This window comes from Pagrus pagrus (genome assembly GCF_965226575.1).
Source record: "Pagrus pagrus genome assembly, chromosome: 13".
NCBI classification, from domain to species: domain Eukaryota; kingdom Metazoa; phylum Chordata; class Actinopteri; order Spariformes; family Sparidae; genus Pagrus; species Pagrus pagrus.
Window position 1 is genome coordinate 9,500,760 of NC_140197.1, and position 12,971 is coordinate 9,513,730.

Here is a 12,971-nt window from a genome sequence, read left to right on the forward strand (position 1 = left end):
TTATGTTTCATCTTGATATCAGATTTTAACCCAATGAACAATTCCCTGTCACATTGTTTTTTTTTTCACTTAAAGGCACAACACTGAAAAAAAATGTGTGCACAAACTATGTACACTGTGCAAGCTACTCATGTTGTCCGGCCAGTCATTGCCAACTTTGTCTTAAGAAATCCAGGGAAACCCAAAATAGGCAACAGGCAATCTAACAGTTAAACTGTAGCTGATTAAAAAAAGACCATCTCATAAGAACTGAACAATAAGTCATAACGCCTGAAAAGATGAGCCCACCAGCCAAACCAGATGGGTGGTAAATTAATTAACAGTCCAAGTGTGATAATTGATGTGGAAGGATAATTTTGGCTTAGCCCCACTCCCGACTCCTTTCTCCTCTTAACATCCATTTGACTCAGGCAGCTGGGGGGAGGATCGTCTCTTACATCATGATGTTGTTTATCACAGCTTGAAGTCTCAGTGCAGTTTATTTTGGCAGTGCCCTCTAATGGCTCTAGCTTAAAAAGAAAAAAGTGACCAAATCTGTTGTGCAGTAAACAGATGCGACAGCTTAGGCAACTGTGTGCATTTAGGAACAACTGTTGCACTTATGTCACATTATGAATAAGAGCATAACTGCTGTTGTCAAATAAATTAACCAACCATACACCAGTGGTACCCAATCCTAAATCAGCTTTAGGCATGTAATGATCCATCACCGTCCAGTCATGTCATGTCATGTCATGTCAGGAGGTATGTCACCATGGCCATATCAGGCATGTATTTATAATGTATTAAACATTGGCTAATCAGTATCCGCTCAAACTTTTAAATTATTTATAATTTTTCACTCATAGCCAGTGCAGAGCGAGAACTAAAGTGGAGCAGAGAAAAAAAAAATCAAGAGGATGATAACTTTTGGTTTAAATACAGCTGTCAGTGACTTTATGACACATCATGAGGGAGTGGTGTGGAGATGAGAAGGACTGAGATCTAATTACAGCTCTCTGACTCAACGCTCAGGAGGTAGAGCAGTGAGAAAAGAGGCAGAGAAGGCAAGAGAAGAAGAGTGAAAAAACAAGGGCCAAACCGTGACAGAAGCCAGATCAAGAGAGATGAATAGGAAAAGCATGAAAAAGCGACAGAAGCTGTGAAAGAGCAAAAGAAGAAGACAGAGGAGCACTTTGAAGAATCACACTCCTTGTGATCAGCTTAGGAAAGCTCCTCAGGGGCAAATTGCATAAAATGAGGGCATCTCTTTTTCAGAGCAGCCAAAACAGCTATGTTTTATTCTGTGGAGTGCACTGTCCTCCATCTGCGGTAGCCGGCTAGCTCAATGCCTTTTTGTGGTACCCCATCAATCCACTGAAAGGGAAAGTGTCATTTCATTCCCACGCTGTTCCCATTGGTTGAAACATCTAACCTGCATCTGTAGAGCCACTGAAATGTTCTTTCTTCCTTCTCTTTTTATTGCAGGAAGAATGCGGAAATTGCAGACAGAATGTAGAAAATGTCTGTGACATGAACTTGCATTTAAGGTTCATCTTTGTGTTTATGGTGGTTTGTTTGTGTGGAAGCCACAGTGACGACATCGAGTTAGTCTCAAAAGTGATATCTATTGGGATGTTTATATCCAGGGGTTGTGATCAAACAGACACAAGCTGCCCTAATTCCCGCATTAGATGGTTGCTTATAATCAGCCACACAGCTTGCCTGTACTGGATTAGCGTGTCTATCCTGCCGACCTCCTTAAGGCATATATAGTACATACAGTAGTCATATTTTAATGATAATAGCAGAGTTAGGAGGAAGGACCTCGTCAAAGCACTAAGGAACACTGTTAAAACTGCTCTTATTATGGTCATCCATATCCGGCATGGTTTAGTAAATTTTTTAGATGGTGAACAGGGTTTCCCCCAGAAAACTTGCTAAGCCCGGTGGTAGGGTGGCCCACCAGCGGCCCACCGGTGCCCAAGCATGTTTTTTTGTGTCAGGGGCCTGACCCTGACCATTGACTGATGGCAGGGCCCTATAGGTAACAGATTCATTAATGGAGTAGTAGAACTTAGAAGGAGTGATTCCATAAGGCTTTAAGATCAATGTTAAAAGTTGACTGGAAATTTGAAAATATGATCATTATCATGTTATTATAAGACATTTATGTAACACCAGGTCTTACAGATTGCACTCTTGAAATGCTGTTCAACCAACCACAAAAATAAATAAATAATAAAAATACTATTTAGATAAATAATATCAACTGTCTGCACTAAAAACTAAAAAACAACTGCCTGGTGTCTCCAGAGATTTTTATTTTTTCCTCAGAGATTTTTACAATCTGGAGTCACGTGAACATGACCACGCGTCCGTTTCCGGTCAGTCGTCATGGAAACGTGACAATCACGGATCTACCAAAGATACTCTGTAATCTACTGTTTGGACCAGAGAAAACAAACGTGTGTAAACGCGAACCGTACGAGCTGAAAAATGAAACGCTGGGTCATTTTCACATCTGGTGAAAGCAGCTCGGCTCACAGAAGTCCGGAGCTCTGACGCTGCAGGGGACGACGTGCTAACAGCTAACAGCTACTAGCCGCTGCAGCAGCTGGCTGAGCCTCTAGAGCCGCGGCTCGGCTCACGTTAACGGCTACGAGGTCGGTCAGCTGGTGAAGCAGCGGTCTGATGAGCATGATGTCCATGACATGTCCTGCTATGCGCGATGAAGTTGTGACGTTGTCAGGTGACGAAAAAGACACCTGATCACGTGTTGATGGAGCACAAAAACTGATTTCAAGAAAATAAATAAACAATGCTTAGCCTGGCGGGGGGGCAAGTAAGACCTGGCGGCCCGCCAGGCTTATAATACACTGGTTGAAACCCTGGTGAAAGAGTAAAGAAACAGACTATTGCCCACTTTGGCTCCCAGAACAGGAACTGTAAAATGAATCAGAACTGTATGCATCACCTGCACAGTCAATTAGTCAACAGGAAATATCTTTCAACCAGTGTATCAAAACTCCACCCTCGTGGAGTCTGCTGTGCTGAAGCAGTGAAAAGCTTCAGTACAGCAGGCTTTAACCATGCCACATTCTCTACCTTCAACAGCTTGTCATAAGCTATGACACGGTAGGGCTGGGCAATATATTGATATTATATCGTTACATACGAGTCTGCATATCGTCTGAAATAGTGCTCTCAAAAACGACTGGAACTCAGTCGTGTCCCATCTACACGTATACTAGCATTTGTTGATAATCCAGAGTCTTCTTTTGCCAATAACCTAAATAAATTCAGTTTGCAGTCATAGAGGACTAAAGAAACCAGAAAATATTGACATTTAAGAAGCCGGAATTAGAGAATTTACACTTAACTTTAAAAATCTACTCAAAACGATCGATTTTCAAAATAGTTAAGTGCCAGAAATGTCAATTCACTGGTCATATGAAGTATCAATTTACAGTATAAAGGACGTAGTGAATGAGCGAGTTATTTCGGACACAGCCATCTGCTGAATGCATATACTGTGTCAACTACATACTGTAAAATGCTCTGCCATGTGTGCACCACCTGTACTGCTGCCGCTCTTTGCATAAAGTCTACAGGCTGTACCTGAGCACAGACAATTTACTGCTCTAACTGTAAGCAAAGAAAGGCCACAGAAATAGAGGGAGTGAAAATGTCAAAAGATAGCGGGTTTCAGCATCAGTGTCAGCAGCAGGCATGACTACCGACATATTAAACCATGCCCAGTTGTGCAGCTATTGTGCCAGAGTGGGTAGTTGCTGGGACAAGTAAGTGTCAGCCTGCTAGGCCGGCTGCCATGTGTTGACTTGGAGCAGATGCCTCAAATACACATACCAAAAAAAAAAGCATGCAACAACTAAAAAGGGAAAAAGGCAGGAAACGGTTCATGCAAACACACTCTGCTCCATTACTGAGCTAAAGCAATATTTGCAGTTTCCACATCTCCTTCCATTGGCCCCGTGAACAGCAGCGTGCTGGTGGTGGCGTCACTAGCAGAGAGAGGTTGTTGTTCCTGCTGTTTTAAAAGTAGACCGCATGTTTTCCCCTTAGCGCTCATCTTTTGCTTACTTACTGTCCAACTAATGAAAATCCATTTACAAATACAGGTTGTGAAAACAACAACCTGTAGCAGTGTGTTGCATGGGTATTGCATTGGAAGACTGAAATGCTGAACTACACTTTATCTGACTAATTACTTTTTGGTTTGTGTTTAAGGCTGCCTTTAATTCCTTCATTCATTGTGGGCCACATGTCCTACAGCTATATTTTATTGCAAAGCCTTTAGAAAAAGTTTTCGTTACAGTAACAAGGTCACTGTTTAAATTAGACAAAAGGAAGAGGGAGAGAGAAAAAAACAGAGACAGAGAAATGTACTTATCTAAGCTTTCTCTCTAGAGATTCAGCAGTTAATTAGAAAATAGTCTGCTCTTATGCAAATGTGAACTGAACACACAGTCTCTGGGACCCCAGTGAGATCCTACAAGGCCTCTAGCAGTGTAAGTGTGGTTAGTCTAAGCTGTAACAAAACCTGCACAATGAGCAACAAATCAGCAATTTATTGACCCTTCAGCTCCTCATAGACAACTATAGATAACACTGCTGCTTTACACAGATGGACAAGTAATCTGTAGAATATTGTTGCTGACTAGAACTTAAGGTGTTTAGAAAGGAAAAATCAAATAGTGGGATTGGGATCTGGGACTGGAGCTCAGACTCTGATGACGGCTTATGAGTCTTTCCAGTCAGTCAGGCACCGCAAGGCAGCGCTGATACAACTCAGCTTCTCTTCACCGGTCAAGTGGACAGAGAGGGGAAATCAATACACGAAGCACTAATAGGCAATGAGGGAGCCATTAATCAGGGGAAGGGTGGGGGGCCTGAACAGAATGTGTTGAAATAACTGGCTAAAAGCTCCATCCTCCTCAATATCACAACCCCTGAAGAGGGACAAGACGGTTGTCACAGAGGGACCTTAATAATGGTTCCTAAAGCCAAATAGGTTTTACTGTGCAACCACTGAACTCCATGTCAGGTAAGACGGAGCTTGTCATTCTCTGTTAATTCATTGCTGTAGTGCAGTAGGTGCACACTGTAGAGTTGCTGGAGTTTGCTGTGGAGACACAGGAAGTTGCTGGGGGTTGGAAGACATCAAACAGGATGTGAAAACAGCTAAGCTGTGGCGTTAACGTAAGCACACACACAGGCGCAAGGACACACTAATATTGAGACAGACTAGACAACTTTACCACAGATTCTAAACCTAATTTGACTTTGGGCTCCAAAAGGTTTCGGGCAGCAGGATGAGTGGGCAGTGGTGGTTTACAATCCGGTCTTTCTCTTGGAAAATATCTGATATTCGCATTTAGTTTCAATAAAAGTTGACTCAGGGTGAAATAGTATTATGTCAGTACGCTTAAGTGGAGAATAGCTGAATAGGGACATGTATCCAACTTGAATTGGCCTGACGAGTCAAAAATCTGAAATTTTGGTTTCGTCCAAAATCTTTTACCATTCTATAGCACTGCTGTTCTAATATTTCCAAGGCCTTGCAAGCCTCTTCACAAAGTCTCAGTTTTATAGTTTAAAGTGTTTTAGTTTTGTATTAATTTCAGTGGGTGTACATGTAATTTCTCAGTGTAATAAGAGTTTATGTTGACAATAGTTTAACATTGGCCTCCTATAATGAATACCGAGTGCTTTACTGTTCCATAAAGCCCTCAGCTCTATTGGTAATCTATTGGAAAGCTCTCTGTCAATTCCTGTGTTGACTCTGTATTGCAGTTTAATGACATACTATTTCATTAGTGGCTGCAATAAAATACTGTCAGAGTAGTATGACTTGAACAGAGTTTAAATAACAATGTTTTGAATCTGCAGTCAACAGTTTGCAGAAGTAACGAGGAGGAAAGGCGGATCTTGGATCATGCTACACAGGCAGAGTTCAAAGATCTGTTGATGGAAGCTAATTCTGTCAGCTAGCAGGGCTGTTAATCTTTATTTATTTAAGGAGGAAATGAGAACAAGTGTACAGTGCTCAGGGCAATGGCCAGACTCGACTATGGCCTCCACTTGCCTGCTGCTTTGCCTCTAGATCTGCTTTCAGACACAGAAAACGGGCAGAATGAGACCAGGCCGAAAACGGAAAACAGCTGATTTGGTTATAAAACTGTTCAAACAAGGACTGAACTGATGGATTATTTATATTAAAATGCTCATGTGCATTAATGTATTTGAGCAAAGAGACAACTGAGAATGTGCTTACTGATGATTTACCAGTAATTGATTCTGTCATACAATAACAGGCTATGAATCAGTTCTCATGAATGTGAGACACATTCTAAAAATGGATTTCTCACTTTAAGGAATGACTTTTTCTCAAGTAAACTTCCTGGATCAAGTATTACTTGTGAGGTGATTTTTCCCTGGTTGTTGCATCTCAAGAGAACTGAAAAGAAAGTGGTAATGTTAAAAAGTATGTGTGTGTGTGTGTGTGTTGATCTAGCTGTTCAATTTCAACTCTTAAGGGTGCACCAAGTAATTCAAACCCAGCCCACAACAAACTATACTATACCTTACTATAACATATCAATTGTTAGTAGAAATATAATTGTGAAAAATAGTTCACAGAATTCTTTTATTTCAACAGCAATTAATGTATATTGAGAGAGACTTTACATAACATTAGAGTATATCAAGCAGGAGTATATTTGAATTAAAATATATTCCTAACTTTGAAAAATAACAGGAATTTTCCAGACTTTTGTACAAACCGTGCAACCAGCAGCAGCAATTTCCCCTTTTTGGCTATGCATGATAGGACACCACATTATGAAACTGAGCTAGTCTGCATAATGCAAATTTGTCATGGGCCCACACACATTTGTACTGTAAGATATTTTACATCCAAGCCCACACACCCATACTTTTTATACATTTCTGTCTGAAACTTAGCCTCAAGTAACAAATCAGGCGCCATGTTCAGATTAGGACAGGAGTTAAAACAGTTAGACTACTTGAAACTGTTTTTAAAGATAAAACAGGAAGGTGGTTGCAACAGCTCTGTGTGCCATTTACTGATAAGGAGCAAAAGTAATATGGAGAGAAAAAGCTCAGTATTTATTACAAGATTAGATTTATTGTATGAAGCATTAAATGGCTCTGACATTAAGAGACATTGCATTACTGAAATGAAACTCAACAGCTGTTTTTCATATGAAGAAAGACTTGGTGACGGGTTGAAAGCTCTGTTACGCTGTGACACTGCTACTCATGAACTGGCAAATGAGAAAACTAAATGTTGGCTTAAGATTTAAGGCTGCAAAATACAGCCTGACAGATTTTGACGACATATCTTTCATCTGATAAATGTCCTTTTCTCTAACACAGTAACATTTTAAATGCCAGCAGGAACGGTTGAACAAAGTGAATGCTTACTAGGCTGTGACAATTAATCGATTACTTGATCAAAAGAAAATTAATTGCCAACTATTTTAATAAGCAATTAGTCATTCCAGTAATTTTTCAAGCAAAACGTTTGCTGGTTCCAGCTTTTTAATGTCAGATTAGATGCTTCACAGTGGGTGGAACCACTTTACACGTGTCAAAAAGTTATATTCTAATTAAATACTTGGGGCATGTAAACACACATCTTTATCGGATTCCTTTTTTTACGCGTCCATGTAAACAGTCAAGTTGGAATCTCTAATTGGAATGATTTTAATCAGATTGACGAAATATTGTCCATGTGAACTAAGCTAATGTTGTCCATGTAGACACAGCTAAAGACCTTAATTGAAATGCTGTTTATATCGTCTCATATTATATTTCATATCATTTTCATCATTTTCTTCATCCTTAATGTTGAACAAACATTTGTCACCACCCACCTTTGTGGGAATTTTGACAAGTGCCAAAGCACAGGCGTCATTTCAGGATGATTAAATAGCTGGACCCAACAGGATTTCATGTCCCTAAAACACCTCTTCATCCCCTCAGTGGCAGACCATCGGATAAATGCTTATGTAAAAGGCCTTTTCTAAAAGCAATTGAAACAAGGAGGAATACTGCTGTGTGGTTGTGTGGCATGAAGCCAGAGCTCGAGCTGCCTAATATTTGGGCATCATCATGGTGAGTTTCAGTGAGTCACTCAAAATGAAACTGACTGCACTGCTAGTGCTGATCATACCTGCTACAAAGCCTGCTAGATGTATTCAGTACCAAACCACACCGGCTTCCTTCCATCTATGTATAATGAATGCAGCATTAAAAAAAGAATTACAATCACTGCAGTGTTGACAATACCCAACTGGAACAAAGTGACAATCAGATCTTCCCGTACGTGGAGGCTAGAGTTAGCAACACAGCCACCATCTCCCACTGATACTGGAAATGGTGAGAAGTTAAGGATGCTACATACAAGTGAAGCCTTAACACGGGCTCACTCTCTCATGAGAGGGAGCCTTTGTCCTAAGAGCAGAGCTGTTTAGTATTAGTATCAGCAGACAGATAGCACTGGTGATGGGAGCAAAGGAGCCACTATAACCACACTCCACCTCAGAAAAGCTTTCTTTTAGATGTACTACTCAAAGTGCTTGTGTATAGCATGCTGTACAGCAACACTAACAGTTCTAAATAAACAGAACCGGCTCTCTGTTCACTTGTTGATGTTTGCTAATCTGTTCCTTGAGTATGTCCTTTTATCCGTGGTAGTGTTGATTGAGAGAGGGATTTAGTTTAGTATTATTGATGTTTAAACAACTGTTAGGTAACAAAATATCTAACTGGTCTAAAAAGCACAGTGCAAAGAGCAAAGTGAGATAGTGAGTGAGAAACACCAACACGGATGTAGGTTTATTTAGTAGTTATTGCTTTGAACTAACCAGCTAATGCCAAGAAATCAGCAGAAAAAACATGTAGACACAGCTAACGCCAAACTAATCAATAGCATACTTTTAGAGGTCGGCTTCATTGCACAAACTGATCTTCAGGACTTTGGAGACCGGGCCATTCTAATCTTTACTATAATTAACCACAAAAAGATAAAAAATATCAGCTTTCCTCTCTGCAAAGTTAACGTTTTGTGCCATAACATGTATGAAAAACTCAGTGATATCCTGGTGGGACATTAGATCTAGTTAGATCACTGGATAATGTTTAGTTCCAGCCTTATAGTTACATGCTCAATAAAGGTGGTAGCTTGGGTCCACCCCAGAACCAGGATGTTCCAGTGAATGACAGGAGCTTGTTCCATCCTGTTTCTCACAAGTTACCTGAGGGGGAAACATTCAGACTTGAGACTAATGTATTAGTACTATGAGGAGGAACAAAGGAGGAAAAGAGGATAAAAGAAATGCAGGGGGGATGGTATGTGACGGACATGCCGATTCATTTGGTCTCAAAAAAGTGAACTGGTCCTGTGGGCAAAGCAGCCAACAAATGATTCAGATGAAATGTGGACAGTGCTGGCGGCAATGTTCGTGCAGGCTTTCCTTCCCCATTTTCAAAATTCAAAATTCTCTGAACCGACATAACACGTAAAGCATTTCTTGTGGCTTTTAAGGCTGTGCACTTTCAGTTACCCACTCGCTGTCAAATATGTAAGGCCAGAACATATGAGAATTGTCTTTTAATTTGAAAACCAGATTGTATGCAGCATGAATGGGCATCAAAGACAGACATTTTCCAACTACACATAATGGCAAAGTATGTCAGGTGGGGCTGGTTATATTATTCATATACTAGGCCTATATCTATAACTTATATCATGATATAAGACTATATATCCTCTGCAGCTGCAGTATGGCTAAGCACAATATGCAAAATGCAAAAAGCCGCAAATATTGGATAAAGGTCAAATATTTCACAAAACAGCAGTACGATGAAGTACTGTAGAGCTATAGAGATGTCCTAGCCTACAGATTTTGCTCTCCAGATGTAAGAAAACATGTTTGATTGGCACTGACCTCAGCAAATGTCATGTCATCATGAATTAAGTTTTTTCAGTCAAAATGAAAGTTGTAAAGCAGAAATGATGATTCGTAAATCATACCACAATCACAATTTCGTCAAAATAATCGCAAAACAGTTTTTCACCATAAAGCGCAGTCCTAATAGTCTCTTAGATTTTGGATATGGTTATAATGTGATTGGGGAGAAGCGTTGTCTTTTCCTGGTTTCAGTGGCTGGATTACAGTAAAGTGATGTCATTTTCTGATATGGCTTTATCTGCTATTACATGCCAGTTATTATTATTATTATTATTATTATTAAAACTCATTGTGCCAAAGTAGAGATTCAAACATAGGTGATGACTGAATCCGAATTCATTTTAATTTTAATATTAAATGACCATATGTAACACCTGCCTCGTGCTTTTTATCTCGCCACAGAGAAGCAGAGGCTCTGGGGAACAGTGCCTCTGTATAGGACTTAGAAAACACATTAAAAGGATCTTGCGAGGAAGGAAACAAATCAAGAATTGAGAGTGACAATGTGCTACACTTAAGGGGAACTGAGAAAAACAATTTAGGCTTTCTAAATTGAACGAAAAGAAGCAGAACATTAGACTTGATTGTAAAACACATGTCACAGACTAATATTCAGTTAAGTCTAAATTACCCTTGTACCAATATGCACATCTCATCTTTTAAGATGTCAAATTAAAAGGAATAAAAAAAATTCTGGGGCATTTCTCATTAACATACTGGCTGGAACTCTGCCATCTGGTAAAAAGCACGAGATTTTATAAAAGAAAGTGAACTTGTAAAATTAGAGGAAAAGTACAGTACTTTCAGTTCTCATATGCAAATTTAATAAGAACTCATATTTAACTCAGCACTTCCTAAGCTGACTTTCTCTCCCTCTCTCTAGGCCCCCTGGTGAGATAAGAAATCTTATCAAAACTCCCCCCTCAAATCTCTTATTCGGGGGGGGGGGGGGGGGGGGAAGAGCACTCATCCCCCGATAGAACAGCCAACTCATCCATGACAACTGACTTTTACCTTACATACAGTATATTATATGATCGTATAAAATTAAGGTACTTTGTCACATTGATGCAAACTGTCATAAAGCCTTCCAGCACGCTACTGAATCATTTGCACAGGGGCAGTCTCATCTCACATGAGGTGGAAAGCAGAAGCCCTTCAGCATTAAGATTCGGTGGGAGGAATATGACGGTAAAGCTATTTAGAGGATGTTTATTTACTGCTCACTGTTGATCCCTTAATACCAGATACAATTCTCTAGTTCCCGTCTACATTCTGCAAAAATAGTCCTGTGCTAAGTCGTAATGATGACAACATTCATTTTCTAAATTGGACAATTTACTTTGGTAGAAAGAACTGATATCAACATTAAATCAAAAATGATGTGTTTGTTAATGTTGCATCACAACAATTTTCCATCTACCTGCATGTCTGGCAAAGCAGATGTTGCCCGTAAAAACAATTTAGTGTTATGATAAAAACAGGATGACAGGTTACACTGAAAATACACAAAGCTGTGTGGTCTTTTAGAAATGTATCATTTACAAAAGGGGCTATTCACTCAATTATTAGCCAATAGCTTAAGAGCAGCATTTCTGAGAACCATCTTCACTGTAGGCAGTCCGTTTTTAGTAAAATAATGACTGACCTTAAAGCCACGGGGTAGAAAGAGGAATTCTTGAAATCACGCATTATCTTTTAAAAACTGACTATTTAGCCTCGCACATTTTCTGAGAAGATAAAGAAGGTTTATCTTATTTCTCTGCACTGTCGCCTCGGCATCCTGCCCGTCGTGACCTCTTAACAGAGGGATTATGATGATTGCATTTAAATCCAAAGAGAATCATTGTGTAGGAAAATTGCAGTATGGACTTTTGACGCAACAACTCCGCTATCTCATCAAGGTCGGAGAGTGACAAACTCTTTTCAGGCGTCCGGAGAGCATAAGGCTTTGAATAAGCTGCTCATGCCTGGGGATCTGGGAAAGCCTTGGGTTTCAGAGAGCACTTTAGGTGGTTCACAATGGAGACAAAAACCCTGCATCTTTTGCCTCTTTAATCATTGGACCTCCTTTAGAATACTATCATGCAGTGGGTCACACGGCATCTCGGCCTAAAATGTTGATGCTCTGTTGCCACATGTTATTACCATGCATACCATCACATAGTAGTGTTTTGGATTTGAGGCTACAGCCCAAGCCTGCTGACCTTCTTCTCTCTTCTCTTCTCTTGAAAATTTGCGTTTAAGTTTGACAGATACATCCGACAAGTGTATGACAGTGTGAAATATAAATGATAATAACGATCTCAACATAAGATACAGATAAGATACTGTTGCTTTTCTGGGTGATGATTATAACACTACATTTCTCCTTTATGTGTTAAATTAATGTAGGCAACTCTTGGTAAACTGTTGTTGGCACCTTCATTTATAGACAAGACGGATATGATTAACCACACAGGAAATAAACTGCGTACTTGTGAGTAATACAGACAAGCCTTAACATTGAATGATCAAGTAATTGTCGCTTACCTTGAGGATGTCTCCACGCTTGAAACTAAGCTCATCATCAGCAGTAGCTTTGAAATCGTATTTGGCAATGGCCTCCATGGTTGCTGTTGCTGCGTGCTGGAAAAAACTGCTCGGCTGTAGTTGTCTTTAAGGGACTGAATAAAAAATAAAAACACGTATCCAGGCTTCCGTGGCCAGATGCTTCTGTCCGAGTCTCTCCTCCCGTCTATGACCCGTTCCTTTAGTGCTTTGACCTCACATAAAGGTTACAGTAAGGTGCCTGCGAAGAAGAGACAACGTGGTACTGAATCACACTGAAAATGAAGCGTGGAGCAACGACTGCACAGGTAAGTGAAGATGTGTTTTTTGTTCAAGACATGTTTGTTCGTAAACATGAAGACTCATATTTTAGATATATAAATGGATTTTAAAAAAACAACGCTAATTTTGGTTTTGGTC

At 39.9% G+C, this 12,971-nt stretch overlaps 1 protein-coding gene across 1 annotated transcript in view; it reads right to left on the reverse strand.

Moving 5' to 3' along the window:
- Window positions 1-12,971, reverse strand: part of grb2b (growth factor receptor-bound protein 2b) — a 35,766-nt gene that overhangs the window by 21,191 nt on the left and 1,604 nt on the right. The window contains exon 2 of the mRNA XM_084372493.1: window positions 12,534-12,792. Within this exon, the coding sequence (XP_084228619.1) occupies window positions 12,534-12,611 (78 nt within the window). The 5' untranslated portion in view covers window positions 12,612-12,792. The remainder of the gene's footprint in view (window positions 1-12,533; window positions 12,793-12,971) is intronic.